Below are 16,814 nucleotides of genomic sequence, written 5' to 3' on the forward strand. Positions count from 1 at the left end.
CTTGTAGTTAAAGTGATGCTTAAAGGAGATTAATTTCTCTTATTTAGATGAGATATATTAAGAAACCAACTTGGAAAAAATACCTCATCTCTGGGAAGACCATTTCATTGAATCAGGAATATTTGGCACCCATAAGCAAATTTTCCTGTCCTAAACAACCCCTGATTTTGTGAACATCCAGCTGAAGAACCAAAGCTGCACTTCAGCCCTGCTTTGCAGTAAATGATAAAGTACCACTTTCTGACCCAAAGTTCCATTTGTAATTTCCAGCTCTGATTGCCACTGGTGGATCTCCCTTGTGCAAAGTTTATAATCAGTGACTTCCTGATTTTATGGCAAAACCATTTTGCTGCCATTTGATGGAGAAAATTTACAGATCAACTCGTGCAAGTTGCTACATCAATAGAATCAGGATGGGCTTTCAGCTCTCACACTCCTATAAAAATGTCTCCACATCTGGTGGATTGTGCTCTACAATTCCAGTATTTAATATCCTTATTTCCTGAATCTATCACTTGGCATCTAAGTTGCTACTGTTAGCTGTTATTAACTATTTCTGTTTCCTTATGCAAGTGGCAACTGAATGTTCTTTCTGCTAGGAATCATCCTCAGCTTTGATTCAAATGGGCAAAATGAGAGTGAGTGAACTGGCCTCTAGTAATGCAATCCAGGATCATCCTGGAATTATTTGAGCGTTTGCTCCTGTTCCTTCTTTCCTGTAGATGTACATGAAAGAGAGGGGAGACATAAGAGATTATACTTTCTTGTTTTTTAATGCATCCTGAAGGTAAATTTATTTGCATTTGTGAATGCTCAGGTGTTGTAATGATGGAAGCCATTGAAGTGTCAGAACCGTCAGCAGAAAGTCTGATGCCATTAATATTCTGACCTTCTGGCATTTTTCTCTGGAGTTCTGTAGTCTTATTTGGGCTCAGCAAGACAGGGTTAGATGCAGCTGCAGTGTTGGTGGAAAACTGAGAGAGCTGGAAAGCTGCTCATCCCTGTGTGACTCAGGGAACACGCCACACTAGGCAGCGCTGAAGCGAGAACCGTCACCTTCCCCTGGGACATGTTCCCTGTTGCAGAGTGTTTCTGATAGCTGTTTGGAGGAGTTTTTATTTTTGTTAATACAGCTGAAGAATATCTACCAAACAGTGCTTTGATGAACTCTGTGAAATATTCAGAATTAGGAAAACACTGCTGTTGTGTTAAAGGAATATGTCCTTGCTCCTTCCATTCCCTGATCCTCATGCATCTGGTGATCACTAATGATTATTTTGATTCATTTAGTGTCAGGACAAACATCTGTGGACATCATTGTGTAGACACAACCTAAAATTCTTGGCAGAGACTCTCCTGTGAATCCTCTGCAGTTTGTCATGGCTGTAGCTATATATGTTTCCTTATCCTCTTGCCCGGTTATCATTTCTACTTCCAGGGTTAAGAGTTGTACCTTTCCATCTTATATAGTGCTGTGGTTTGTTCCATTAATGGCCAGTGAATGTAACTATCTGTTCACCTTGCTGTCACCATATCATGTTCTGCAGTTCAGTAGTTTGCTTAAATAATAAAACAGGAAAAGAAGCCTCACAAGACATAACTGTAACACTGCAGTCACAGATACTGTAATTTTCTGTGAAGAAAGAACTGGTGTCTCCATTCTCAACTGTTAATCTCTTTTTATGCCAACACAGTCAGTCACACCAGTCAGGGTAAAAGAAATAAAGGACTTAATGTATAAAATGTGGCATCTTTTCACTATAACTTGCTGTGATCAGTTATTTTTATCTAGGGTTGTTCATGCATATGATACCCCATGATCTATTTTGTTAAAAATGTAGTTGCTAAAATAACATTGGGTTTAGGCACATCTTTACATTTTTTCATTATATACTCAGCTGAATTTCTTCCGTCTTTAACCAGAATGTCAGATTGAAACTTCACATTCATGTTTTCAACACCACTACTTCAAAATCCTCTGCTCTGTCTAACATGCCATGTCTTGTCATTTCTTGTATTTTACAATCCATTGTGTTGTGGTAATAATATAGGTTTTCTGATGTCAAGGTCACCTCCCTCTCCTACCACTGCAAGATGCCAATTAGGCAATGTAAAAATATACTTTTCAGTAGTTTCCCACTGTGTCCTGCCTCCTGGGCTTTTTTGGTTGCTCTACTGAAAAGAACAGGCTTCTCTGTAAATGCAGAATCCCCACGAAATGGAACTTGGAATGTGGGCAGTACTGGTTTTAGTCAAGTTGATCATTGAATTTATCCATCCTTAATACATTGGAAAAAAAAAATCCAGCAATCCTCTTTGTATCTGCACCTTCCTGCAAGGATTTCACTGCATATTTTCTGCATAGCACAGATCCACATAACCCCCAGGCAGGTGTTTCTTTTACCAGAACATTCTCTCTGCTTCCTTCAGGCTGTGTGTGTCACCTCGGTCTGTTCTAATGGCCATTAAAGGTTTGGTGGGTACTTCAGCTTTCATCCCTGACCCTGGTCATGGGTGCAAGGCACAAATGAGCTCCATTCCAGCACTCTGAACAAAGGCTTTTCTGCATTTATGCAACTCATGTTCTCTCTTGAACTTCAGAAAGAGGGTCAGGAGCCACGTGAATTCTGAAATGAGTTTGGTTTTAAGAACCATTCGTTATACACTTGAACTACAGCCAGGAGACCACTCCTCAGGAAAATCAGTGAATTTAGTAGGGGGAGTGTAACAGAGAATAAGTTAAACCTGTCTGGATATTCTCTCACAGTAACAGAAGCCATGTCAGTGTTTCTTGGGAAGATGACTCTGTTAAAACCTTTAGCTTAACAACCACTTATGTTAGTGAGAACTCTTGAAATAATTTATTTGATAGCTTCTTGTTAAGCCTGCACAACAATTTGTTATAACCCCAACCTGATAACATACCTTCTAAATATTAATTATTCTCTAAGTTGAAGGTTACAGCCGTCTTTTTGTACAATGAGTAAAGTTCAGGCAAAACTTCAAGATTCCCTTTTTCCCCATGAATTGCACGAGCATGGGGAGCTTGGCTGATTTCTAAAATACAGCACCTTGGAAGAAGATTTACTAAAAGATACCTTGACATGTGATGTATGAAACCACACCTAAATATAGCCCTTTTTGAGCACGTGATTTGTCCTGAGGATGAAAAAGGACAAATAAAAAGTCTTAAGCTTTTTTTTTAGGAGCAACATCCTAAGACCCAGTGAAGGGCTTTTAAAGGAAATGGGGTCTGTTTTGTTCAGTGTTGAGTGGTGCACATAATCTTTTGTTTTATGAGGTATTTGTGTTTAGTCAGTTCCCCTGCTCCCTTGGCATAATCTTAAATAAAGAGTAATAATTAGGATCTGCCTCTAAATTATTTTCCTTTTTTTACAGTATAGACTACTCACAAAACTAGTAGAATCAAATAAGAGATTACAGTTCTCTGGACGTTTCACACCGAATTCCAGAAGTTTCCAGAAGTAGAAACTAGAACACCATAGTGCAAACTAAAGGAAATTTCTGCCATTTCACAAGGGTGACACTGAAAACAGCCACAGTGTGAGGAACACCTCGGTGTAGACTCATCCAACAGAAGAACAGAGCAGTGGGGAAGGAGCTGCAGTGATGGAGAACACTAGCCAGAAACTATTTTAATAGAGTTTATAAAAAAATTACTGTTCAGGAAGTGTAAAGAAGTGGACTCTCTTTTAGAGTATCAAAAGCTTGAATTTTCTGCATCAGTGGAAGCAAAGGGCAGTTACAGCAGTTTTGATAGATGATGTTGTATAAATACTTGATATAAGCTGTTTAACTTGCTTTTGCAATAAATTTTTGATATTTTAACAATGTATGAATAGGTTGTTAATAGGCCCCCAAGAGTTTCAGATATTCTGTAATGCACTTAGCTCAAACAAGCAGGTAGTGGACAGCTGAAGGGAAATGAAATGATATTAAAAAAAAGATTACAGAGGCTTCATTTTTATCTTTCTTGGGTCTTTCTTTCATCTTTCTCCTGCAACACACACTGTTGGCACATTACATGCATTTCTTGACCATATCCCTGTCCCTTCTCAGACTTCATTTATATAGTGAGGCTGAGTTTTCTGATTTGTACTTTCCGTGTCCTTGATCAGCACAGTGGCCATTCTCTGTACTACTTGTTGGCAAAACGTTCCTTGGACATTTATCATCCTTTTCAAAATAAACTCATTGTATTATTTAATTCTTCCCTAAAATTATGTTTCATTTAATAGCCTCTGGGGAGGAATATTGTCAAAAGCTTTTAAAAAGTTAAATAAATTATGTCAATCAGGTCCACTTCATCCACTTTTTTTTTAATGATAGTTAGAAAATGCTTTCAGCCTACATAATCCTGTGGGATTTTGTCCCACATTTGTTTCCAAAAAATACATGCTGGCTGCAAGAATGTCATATTCTGTGATGACTAAAGCAATAGTTTCTGTCAGCATCTCCTGAGCTTGCCAGCTTTCATTTATAAATCAAGTGGTCTCCGTTATGCTCCCAAACAACATGCTCCAGTAATTTGGATGTGGAAACAGAACTTTCTGGTACAGAAAATAAACCAGCAGTGGCTCACTTCTTGCTGCAGGAAACAAATGCATGTCCCTGCCGAGGCAGCGCGGTTGGAAGTTGGGCTTTATGAGCCCATCCTGAGCTCCGACTGACATTGGCTGAATATTGTCCTGTTTGATACGAGTCAGACTTGCAGAGATAAATAATTTATTTCATGAAAATTTAGCAGTCTTCAGCTCAAGGTGACCAAGGAAGGGTTTATTATCAAGGATTCCGGTGCTGTTTATGAAGTTTATTAATGCAGAGACCATCACTGGAAACACTATTTATCCTGGATCAGAATTTATTTAAATGCACAGGAACCGTGTAGCTGGGAATTAAAATTTATTTTTGTCTTCCAAGGGAAACAGAAAAGCTAGTAATTTTCAAATGTTCCAGTTCTTCCAGTGTGAAATTCCATTTTGAATAGCTACAACTCTTGCAGATGAAATTATTTGTGTTGCTAAGCTCTTTGATGACTAAAAATGTCACATTATTTCCTGAATTAAATGCAGATTTTGTATATGGAACGCCCACAGCAGCTAATGTTGAAGCCCATGGTATAGCCTGTGCTTGTTCTTGCATCTGAGTCATTAGTTCTCGTGCTTTAATAACTTGCTAAATTTGCAGCTGAAATGAACTCGGGACTTTTCTTGTTAGCTTTCTGTTGGTAGCATTCTTCCTTGGAAAACTGTGGAGATACACGGAAAAACTCTGGTTTTGTAGTAATTGTTATGAAATCATCTAATGGTAAAAGACCAGAAACAATATTTTAGTATTTTGTATTCAGAATCTCTTCCACAAAAACCAACAGGAGGAATGCTCTTGATCTTCAGAGGGAAATATTTGCCTTTATTTGGCAGCGGCACCAATGTTTTCCTTTGAAGTGAAGTGCAAACTGCCAGTGGAAGAAACTAGGGTTTATAGGAAGAAATGTCTTTTCTTTCTGAGTTTTTCTAATTTTTTTTTTTTTTAGTTTCCTTTTTTGAGTTACTTGCTGTTGCTTGTATGGACCTTTTTGGGAAACGAGTGTTGCTCTATATTTATTCAGGGTGCCTGTCTGCAGCCTGTATGTGCTGAGGGAGCTGATGCTAGAAAATTATTCAGTTTTGTTTTGAACAGAAGAAACAGTGACACAGGAGCTCCAGGAGCTCTCCAGGCAGGGGAAAATGTATTTTAAAAAAACTTTAATCAGGAAAAGTCCCTCTACACACAAACATATTGGTTGATGTCAATGTAGCCTTAGGGCTCATTCTGCCTGCAAGTGCTGTTGCACTCAATATTAAAAAAGAAAAAAAGGAAGTATTGAGGAAGGCATTTCTTTGACCATATTGGTAATCAGAGCTGTCTCACTGAATGGTGTGCTGTGGGAATGTGAACATTCCAGTGCTTGTCTCATGTGGTGCTGGAGGAAATAAGGGAATTACGCTGTAGAAACTGGTCCTTTGCCAGTTTATTCCCCAAGAGTTCAATCCGAAGAACGAGGGCACATCCAAGCCCCACAGGAGTCTTCACGGATAAAGATGGAAGAAAAACTACTGCAAGACAGGCGTTAGTACTGTGGAAAGAAAAATCAAAGGCATCTGGGGGAGAGTTGGGCAGTTCTAGAGCTTCCTGGAATGTCACTGAGCTGAATGTAACAGAGTGACAATTGCAGTTGTTACTGGCTGAGCTTCACGCAGCTTGTTTGTGCTGCTCTGCCCTTTGTCTGGGTTTTAAAATACTGAATTTTGCATTAATGCTTTGTAATTTGCAGCATCACTGAGCTCCAGTAATGTAAGCAAGGATTTTGCAGGCTGAGACACAGAGGGCTGTTAAGTGGGATGATTTGGGCAGCATCCAATAATCATACCTGACTCTCCATAATCAGTTGTGTCTTTCCCCTTCCTTTAGAGTTAGGTGCATTAAAGTAAAAAATCAAACAATTTGTTCTAGACCCAGTGGAGGAAGAGAGTAAGATGATCTCTCCCTCAGGCTGAATGTTTTCCTGGATTTTAAAGGAACAGAGTAACAAATCACAGAGCATCTCTTAACTCAGAGTGTAATTAAGTTTTCCATTTAGGCTCTTCTGAAGTGATCTGTCTGGATGCCCAGCACCACTGTTCTGTTTCTTTGTAGTACCATTTGCCTCTTTAAAGGCAATTTCCTTGAAAAAGTAAACCCACAGTGAAAATTACTCCAACGGTGGAATGTATATTTTTTTTAAAAGAGAAAAAGTAAGTGTTTGTGCCTTCAAGGTAGAAAAGATCTCTACATGTGCATATGCTAAAGCAGCTCTTTGGTTTTAATTAAACTTCAAAAATAAGTAGTATGAGTGGACTTTGCTGTGGAAGCTGCTGAATGGATGTAATGCATGTCAAGGTGCAAGTTTTCAATCCTTTGTAAAGTGAATATGTACACAAAGTTTCTATGTAGAGATGTTGGCTTTTATTTGGTGTTGGTATTAAGTTACTTCTAGAAGTAACTTATCTGACAAGTCAGGTAAGCCAGGACAAACACATGCAAATCGTGTCCTTAATGATCTGAGAATTCATGCATATGCTGCCCTGATTCAGTTCTGATTCCTGAGGACAATTCCAGAGTATTTATGGGGGGGGTCATGGTAGTGCAGAGAAATGGCTGAAACATTTTGAATTGTTTATTACTGACTATGTTAAATGGACTTCAGCTTTAGAAAGTGTAATAAATACAAGCCTGTTGGAAGCTCAGAGACCCTTTGAGAAAATGGAGAACATGATGCAGAAATGCCTTTGGAAATCAAAGAGCAATATGTTTGCTTTCCACATAACAGTCACCAGCCATCCAGATGAACATCCTTATTGGGGAAAAAATTAACCAGCCACTGCTCTTCAGTATCTGCACAGACAGAAAGGCTTTGCATCTTAGTGTTATGAAAAGTATGTATTTTCCAAAACCACTCTGTGGCACCACTCTCTGCCTCCATCAGCTTCCCTATCAAACCAGTAATTGCTTTATCCCCTCAAGTCCATTAATTTTCTGTCTGCTGTGCCACCCAATTATTGATTTCTCCCCTCATCCTGATCAAATCCAGCTCTCCTTCAGCTTGCCCATGTTCTGCTCTACAAGGGCCTGTAATTGCCTGGTGTCTTCCCATCCACTGTTGCCACCACATTGCCCAAGGCACTCATTTTTGTCAGCTGAAAACTGATGTAAGTCAGGCTGTTGCTCCAGTGATCACAGCACAGAGACACAATCACAGCACAGAAGTTCTCCCTCTGTCTGCCTCTCAAAAGCTATTAGTCCCCATAAATGTACAGAGACGGGCAATTACTTCTGCTGCTGTTAATTGTTTCTCCAGGTGAGAGGGACCATGTCCTTGGTGCCATCCTGTTCAGTGTTACAGTACTGGGAGCTGGCTCAGCAGGGTTTTGCTGGGAAGGGAGTGAAGCTGCCAGAACATCTCCACACTTGTGTGCCATGGCACTAAAGTTCGTGGGTTTAGGATGAAATAGCAGAAAATCACTTGAAGAAAAAAACCCAAGGCTGCCTTTTGCAGTAATTTCATTGTTTATGTACTGAGAACAGAAAAAGAGAAAAAAAAATAGAAAATACCTCTGTGTATGGGGGTGCATGTTTGTATTGTGTGGTATAAGGCAGTTAAATTAGCTGATAGTTTCTGTTATAATTATGTATTTGCTCTTTTTTTAAGGTCATTGCAGCACTCATTAACGTTACTGGAAGACGTTATTTGAATTTGATCGTTTAATTTTCATTTTTTTCTCACCACAGAGGAGCCTGTCTATGCACCTAATGTGTTCAAAAATCACATAATTGGTGGCTTCAGATTGCACCTATTTTGAGCAAATGGGTTTGGGATACACAAAAGGCAGCAGCAGCTGCTGCAGAACTGTCAGCTCCACTCAGGGCTGGAGAACATTGAGCCTCCTGCTCGTTCACAGGGAGCACTCCCAGCAGCAGAGACTCTGGTGACAAGTGGAACTTGAGAAACTAATGACAGACACATGAGGACTCTGCAGTTATTGATGAATCCTCTTCAGAACTCCCGTGGTTAAAAAAATAAGGCATTAAGTGGTTTATTTTAGATAACCCAGAGTATTCTTTAGGATTGTAATAATAGTGTTAATATCTCCAATTTAGTTTCTTTCTAGATCTCTGTCTGATACCAGTTTGTGACCTCTGCTAGTTCATAACATTTTAAAAATCACTGGGGAGCTCTAGTGTATTTTCAGTTGTCGTTTTTCTTCTCTATGAGGTAAAATAGAAAATAATCTGAGATTTCAGAGTATTTGGTGTAAAAGAATAAAAATATTAGAACTAGAGAATGGATTAGAGAGAAATATCTTTCTCCTATGTCCTCACGCCCTTTTTTGTGGTGTTTTGGAGGTTTGGGGGTCTTTTAGGAGTATTGTTAAAAATACTTTGTAACAGGGAAATGTTCCCTGCACATTTCAGCTGAATTTCTCAGTTCCTCTGCTTACTGGTTTTCCTAGACAAGACTTCCACTAATTTTCCTGCCTCCTGTCCCAATGGTTATTATTCTTACACCTTATATACTTTTCCTCATATATTTCTTTACTGTTTTGCCATGTTGCTGGTGTTTTTTTTTGCTTTTCCCACTTTCTCTGTGCAGCTGCACAAGTCAATTAACTTGGAATTATGAAGAAGCAAACTAGGGGTGGAACAACAGCAATGAAGGGATTTCTGTGGGGGTGTCTGAAATTGCTAAAACTCGAGTGTGGCTCTCGCTTCACCTTTTAGTGTTATTTATATTTATACTTAGTATTATTAGACTATATTTAGTCTTTACCAAGGGTAAAATAAAACTAGTTATTGTTTCTTTTCAATGCTTCAGGAGCAAATCCCTGCCTAAGTCAGTCTGAATAATAATAGTGTGTTCTCCTTGTGACATTTGTAGCTGCTGCCACCTGAAAATCATTATAACTCGCTCAGTCTTTTGAATCTCTTCATGTTACCAGGATTGTCGACTTTCTAACGAGAAAATACCAACACTGAAAGGACAGTGATGCAGTTTGACTTCTTAACTAGGCATCTCTTTTTAAAAGCACAGAATAACTTTCATACAAGAAGCCATGTTCTCTTTTTTGTGAATAACCCTGGTTTGTTTCGTTTAAAAAGACATTATTCCTCTGTTGGAGGTGATGATAATATGTGGATAATTTGTCCACTTCCTAAGCAATGATTGTGTCTCACTTCCATGGATCTGGTTAATGGTTACAAAGCCAGAAGTGACAGCTATGGCTATGTAGAGCAGTTTTTAGACTGCGATTTCCCTGAATTAATTCCTCATTGATCAATTTGAAAATACTAATACTTTTCTTTTTACAAACAATCTAAGATTTTCAAATCCTGGGGAATCCATTGCCAATTGTGATTAATTAAGCAGAAAAGACACTGTTGTTAGAATAAATTTTGCTGTTTGCTTCCATTCTGAACTCATTCACTAGCTCTTCATCTTTGTCCCTTACAAGTTTGATTTAGACAGGTTCTGCTAAACATACAAGTTTTACTGCTGTTTGTGAGTAGGGTTGCTCGAGTACCTTCTGCCTTTTATTCAAGCCTCCAATAATTATCAAAGGGTTTCACGTGCAAATGTTTAGCAATTCGAGGAGGTGCAGAACTAACAAGGTTACTTGGTTTCTTTCAAAAATAATTTCTCCATGGAAGCTGCCTTGCCTTCCTGTGGCTCAGGTATTAAAATTCTCATTCTGTGAGGGGGAAAACTGAGTCTGTGTACAAGCTTCAGATAATTGGCTTTCTTTGGGTGACAATATAGGCTTTGGTTACAAAGCCCAGATTTCTCAGAGTGCTGAAGCACAGCTGGTGTTCTTTGAAGAGGGAAATTGATGTTTCACATTCTTGGAACCTTGGGAACATTTTGAGATTGATCATGTGTTTTTTCCATGGTAAACTGGATTATTCAGAGAAATGCTGCTAATGAGAAGGCAAGCCTGTCATCTCTCCAAGCGTGGTGTGACACAGGAACGAGGAGACACAACCTGATTACAAGTGGCTGGTTTTTATGCTCACACATAACTACAAACATCTTACAATACATGTCTTCCCTAGCGTATCTTAGGAACACTCTTGTCTGATCAACAGGGACATTCCAAAGCTGCTCTTTGAGTATGAATAATAAATTGCCCAAGAGTAGCCCCACAGCTTTATTTAAGACTTGTTCTTCCACGAGCCTCGGGTTTGACACAAGTTAAAATGTAATCCCTCTAGTAGGTAAACACAAACTCCTGCTTTAGAAACGAACAAAAAGTGCTTTATAGCACACACTAAATGGCAAAAGAATTCCTTGAGAACAGATAAATATCTGCCCAGAGAGATGAGTGATTGTGCTGCAGGATGAACTTCTGAGTGGTCCTCAGGGTCAGAGTCACAAACTCCTTTTCCAGAGCCAGTCAGAAAACTCCATGGATTGATAATTACAGTAGGCTGGGCTGTGGCAGAAATGAACTCTGCTGCTGAGCTGAGCATGCAGGTAAAGATAGAAATTGGGATTAATTACAGTTAAGATTTGAGCACTTGGACAGGTGTTGAGAATTAAACTCGCTGGCAGCAAACTTCCTATAGTGTTGCCTCCCCTTTCTTTTGTTCACGCAGACACACTTTGCAGAATTACTTTGTCCCTTTTATGTTATTTCCCTATTTCTGAACTATTTCTGACGTCTGCTACTCTAAATAAATATTCTTGGTGTGATGTTTACCTTGAGGTGCTCATGGAAAATTCCATAAGAAAATAAATTCCGTTATTAAACGTTTGCAGAACAGCTTAGGTGATACAGGTAATACAGATGTCACCATAAGGCATAATGAGAAGAGTGATCTGGGGTGTTACACAGAGGTTACAGTATTCTCTCTTTCCATAGTAATGTACCTGGCCTCAATCCAAAAAATAAGAGAAATTCCAGAGCGACAGTAATGAAGTGTCTATTTTTTTTCTAAAGAAAGTGATGATCTAAATGAATGAAGCTTGATAAATATGATAGGAAAAGTCACAAACCCACTGCCAAGCATGACACACCTGGCCATAAAAAGAACCTGTCAGACAGAACTGAGAAAAAACTTGGGAGAATCAGTATCAGAATTCAGGCAAAAGATAGAATAAATGGGGGGGAAGGTTAAAATGGTAAGAAATTAATTATTTGCCTTTTTAAAGGAGCTTTTCCTTTCTGATTGTATTAATATATCACTGAGCCATTACACTTTCTGCCAGTGTGAGAGTGAGGAAAGCTCTCTTTTCTATAAGTAGGGGAATTTCAATAATTTCCTAAGAGTTTGGCTCAACTACTTGAAGAAATTGTACACACATAAATGTCACAATAATTGGTTTCAGACAATTCAGAAATTGCTGAGAGTTTTTCTCTTGCAAATTTAAAAAGTTAATTATGCTAATCTCCAAAAAGAAGTGACTGAGGTAATCCCATTTCTGGTCTCTACGCTGTAATTTTTTTCAAGCATCCCACGATTTTAGGAGTAATGTGCATTACTAGTTTCACCTTTTGCTTTGAAACTTCATTCTCTGAGCACAAGTCAGTTTTACTGTTGCTTCTGTTTCTGACAAGCTCATAAAAATAGGCAAAAGGGTTTACAAAGTGAATTTACCTTTGAGTCAAAAGTAAAATGATTCACACCTAAAGCGATGGACAGCACACAGAGAAGTAGAAGGTTTGCTATCGAGAAGGCTTGGGCTGAGAAGTCACACATTGATGATCAGCCAAGCAGTGAACAATGTCTGATTGCCAACTTTTTGTTTTGTTTTTCAGTTTGATGCTGACAGAGATGAAGAGGAAGTGTTCTCTGACATAAGTTCAGCAGTTGACAATAAACTCTTTGCAAACAAAGAGGCTGCAGCAGGTGAGTCAATGTAAGATTTAAGGAGCCCCATTTGTTACACTGCATCTGACCTTGGTGGGATGCTGTTTTCACATTCCACAAATATGGATATATGTGCTGTAGCAGAGTCTGGACTGGCCTCAAACATTTGCACAACCAAGGGAAAAAAGTCTTTTGACACTTGGAAGCTTCATACAACCCACCTAACAACTTCTCTACAAGTTAACCTTAAAATACTGTGGCAAGTCCAGTAAACTGTGTTATTAGAACAAAAACTTTGTAAATGGTCAAGTCCAGCTGTCAGCAATATCTCAGTGTTCACCAGAAAACCAGTCCTGTGAGATTAGTGATTATACTTCCTCCCTAAAAACAGATACTAACTCTGAAACTGTGTGTGAATGAAAGTCAGGTGTTTGGGGCTTTCGTTTATTTGTGTATTTATTATTTGTGTTTACTGAGGCTTGAATGTCTTCAAGGAAAAAGCCTTTGAGGGGCAAAGGACTGCAAAAGAATTGAAGCTAAAAATCAAAGCACTGAAAATCTGTAACATCTGTCAGAAATATTTTGCTTGAGGGGAACAGAAACATGTTCTTTGGTAACTTCACAACTTCTTCTTTTTACAGATGACATCCCTGCCTGTTTTTCAAATAGACCATGAGGGTTGCATAGGTAGATGATACAATAAATGTCTTCTGAAACAGCACAAAAGAAGAAATTTCTAGGGAAAATGTTTTCCTGTAAAATTTACTAGCTTTATTACAACAAATGTTATATATATATATATAGTAGACAAAATCATGTATCTGATCTCTCCTCTGTTTAGGGGAAAACTCATCTCCCATAAATTGGCAGGCAGAATAGACTCATTTATTTGTAACTGTGAACAATCATTTGGGCCCTGCCAAGGAAGGAGGAATTGATGAAGCACAAGGAAGTAGCAACACATCTGTTATCTCTTTTTGACAAAGGGGAGATTATTTTTTCCTGCTAGGAGGCATTTGCAAAGAGCAGTGCCTCAGACAGGAAGATCAGGTCATGTTTTGAGGAGCTGAAGGGCGGTTCTGAGCTCTCTGGCCTACAAAAGCCACCCATAAGGGTATTTTTGATCATGTTCTAAATGAGACACAGATGAAGGATCGAGGGGGGGAGGGCAGGGAGAGGGCAGGGATTGAAAGGGGGCTTGGGGAGGGGAATTGAGAATTACAAAAAGTGCTCCAGCTGAAAATCCACAAGTTTCTAATGGTCAGCCTCAAGCTAAGATGCACACAAGAATAAAGACAACTCCCTGTCTCTGTTCAGTGGCACACTTACCTCTTTTGTTCTGAGCCTCATTCAGAGAGGCAAGAGGTTGATTCCAAACCTAAAATGGCATTCCCACCATGCAACATGTTGGTAATTGCCTGTGGATTCCCTGATTAAATGAGCTCAGTGCCAAATAGCAAGAGGAGAGAAGTGTCATAAAGGTGCTGGCTCTGACAAACAGCTTGACAAGACCTAAACAATTTGCACAAACCAGTTGTGATTCTGGAGGAGTTCCAGGCAGTTCCTTGAAAGTCTGATCTACTTAATAAATCCCTCACCAAAATAATTGGAGAGCTCTGAGCTGTAGCAGATGCCATGCCACAAGCATCTAATTGGTGCCTAACCTGAGCACTGATAACAGTCAGGAGGTTTGAAGTAGGATTTCTGTGAGATCAGATATTTAATTTCTAGAGGTTGCAATTCCAGCATTGCCTTGATCTCACTTTTTGTCTTTTACCCTTATTAGTGATATTGCAGTATATTGTGGTTCCTGGTAGCTACTGTAAACATAGTATTTCTAATATTTTTGTGCCTCCACACCAATCTAATTCACGTTATAGCTGTAAAATCCAGTTATCATCGACTTTGTAACAATATATGCTGAAAGAAAACAACTGAAATTTTTATAGATTAAAATACAGTTTTCTCATTGTTGCCTTCTACAGCATCTTAAGACTGTTGCCAAGAGCAACAACCTGTCATGAGACCCAACAATGTAAGGTTGCAATAAAATTTGTATTAGAAGCGTCTTACTGAGAGGAAAATTCAAATGTAATCATTCTAATGCTAATCAGTCCTTCAATAAATTATTTCTGTAATATTCCACTTGAAATTTATCTTCTAAACATTTGTCTTACCCAAGTGCTTACATGCAACACGGATTAATTGAGTTATTAGACGGTGCTTCAGAGCATGTTCCATAACATAAAAGGACATTTTTATTTTATTGAGCTTAAACATGCTATTAAGAGAAGCAGCATGTGTCACAGGGTAGGCTTAGATTACTCTTCTGACAGTCAGTGTTGAACAGGGCAAATACTAGAGTTGTTAAAATATGAGCAGGGGCATATTTGAGCCAGTGAACCATATTGAGTACAGTTGCTAGCAGGATTCCAAATAAGTAAGGGATTTAAGCAAGGTTTGGAAATACAGGAGCTGATTTGCCAAAACACAAATGTTCCAAGGAATAGACTTAATTAACTCGCATGATGGGGCATTGATGCCGTGTAATGGGAAGTTAAATCAACTGCAGATAAATTTAGACAGATCAGTCCAGTTTAGTTTCATTGTATAAATGAATTCAGTGAAATGTGAAAAAGCAACACTTGACATTTGCATCCGTGAAAACTTAAGGATGGATACACTTGCAGAGAAAGTGCCATGCACCAGGCTCAGAACCCTGGAATGTTTTGTAGGACCACAGACATTTATGGCCACAATCCCCTGGGCTTTGGGGTGGATTTCTGTGGCAGGAATTACACCCCTGCCCATAGCAACCAGACTCTCCCAGCTTTCCATGACCAAAACCATGCAATTCAGCTTGGGAGCAACAAGCAATATGTGAAATGCAGTCTAAAATGTGAAGTGCAGCCTCCTGGTGAAGGAATGGGCTGAGCAGAGCTGTGCTCCCCTCTGGGGCAGGGCTGTCTCTGTCCTGGCTGTCAGACCATCCTCGTGCACCTTTAATTCACCTCAGCCCTCAGGGCTCAGTTGTTGCATCCTCTTGGGTTCCTGGCAAGGCAGAGCTTTATGAAATGATGCCTTTGGTGTCAAGATACAAAACGTGGCAAAAAAAAGGGAGTGCGTTGTAGCTGATCTGCTTTTTCTTATTTCATCAGCCTGCACCTCCCTGGAGAGCTGATTATTCAGTTAACAGGGATTTAATAAAAACTTGCAAGTGATTTATTTTTTAATTGGGCAGTAGTGTACCTAATAAAATCCTCTTTTCTTTCCCTAAGGAGAACACAGGGCACATGAAAATGTCCAGGTCTGCCTTGCCTTAACTTTATTCATGCAATTAAGGAAGCATGTTTTAAGTCCTAAGAGTACCTTTGCACATCAGGTGCTTGCAAGTTGTTTCTCCATGGCAGTAGAACTTTTATGCATTTTCTTAATTTTTTTTTTTAACTTGAGTTTCCCCTTTTGCAATTGATGAAGTTACTCAGATCACCTCAATGGGTTCATAAAAGCATAGGAATGTCCCAAGTTATCCTAGAGCCGAGACTATTTGGTGGAAGGGGACAACAAACTGAGCTGGAGCATAGCAGACTCCTCCTGCTACACCAGGGATATCAGAAGTTCTCTTACATGTCCCCTAATTCCTTTACCTGGTCCTGGGAGCAGCCATTTGCTTCAATTCATTTCTGGTAGGTTTGTCTTTAACCGGTTTGAAAAGGGTAGAGAAGTCTGTACACTGTTCAGTGATGGATGGTTATGGGGTTGGTAGTTTTCAGTAAACCAAGAAAGAAAACACAGATTTTTCAACTTGCCTTGAATAAACCCCAGAAAGAAGCTGTGTTTTCCCAAGGACACCAGCGTCCTAGTTCAAGATGCTTGACCATATTAAAATTGTATAACCATTATGGCTTTTATCACTTAAGATACATTATGCATGAGTACTCATTTTCAGCCTGACCTTTGTATTTAAGTTTGCAGCACCATATTTCATATTAATGTTTCTAGCAAAGGAAATGGACTGCTCTTGGTAGTTAAGTGACAGTTAATCAAGTGCCTTTAATAAAGTGCACACAAGTGCCTTTAGAAGTGATTGATATGCCAGAGTAGGCCAGTGCCAGTGACAACTGAGGCTTAGATAAATTATATTATCAACAATGACACGGTGTTAAGAGTGAGATCTCAGCTGTGTAAAATAAATCAAATAGTTAAGATTCTCTCTATTTGGTTGCATATATCTTTTAGAGAGAGGTATTTTCGAAAGACCATAAAGTGTCATTCCTTTCTGTAGTTTTTTTTATAGCAATCTGATAAAGTCTACATGAGCACTGGGGGTGGGGGTGAGGGAACCAAACCAAACCCAGCAGCAGATGGTAGATGCAGGTCTTTCCCTGGTGTCTCTTATGTAGTCCAAA

The 16,814-nt window shown here is 39.1% G+C and overlaps 1 protein-coding gene across 2 annotated transcripts in view; it reads left to right on the forward strand.

The window, feature by feature from the left end:
• Nucleotides 1-16,814, forward strand: part of AK5 (adenylate kinase 5) — a 76,551-nt gene that overhangs the window by 24,233 nt on the left and 35,504 nt on the right. For both annotated transcript variants that reach the window (XM_017824897.1, XM_017824898.1), the window contains exon 7: nucleotides 12,354-12,444. In XM_017824897.1, coding sequence (XP_017680386.1) covers nucleotides 12,354-12,444 — 91 coding nt within the window. The remainder of the gene's footprint in view (nucleotides 1-12,353; nucleotides 12,445-16,814) is intronic.

The sequence above is a fragment of the Lepidothrix coronata genome, unplaced genomic scaffold (genome assembly GCF_001604755.1).
Source record: "Lepidothrix coronata isolate B3197 unplaced genomic scaffold, Lepidothrix_coronata-1.0 Scaffold114, whole genome shotgun sequence".
Lineage (NCBI taxonomy): Eukaryota > Metazoa > Chordata > Aves > Passeriformes > Pipridae > Lepidothrix > Lepidothrix coronata.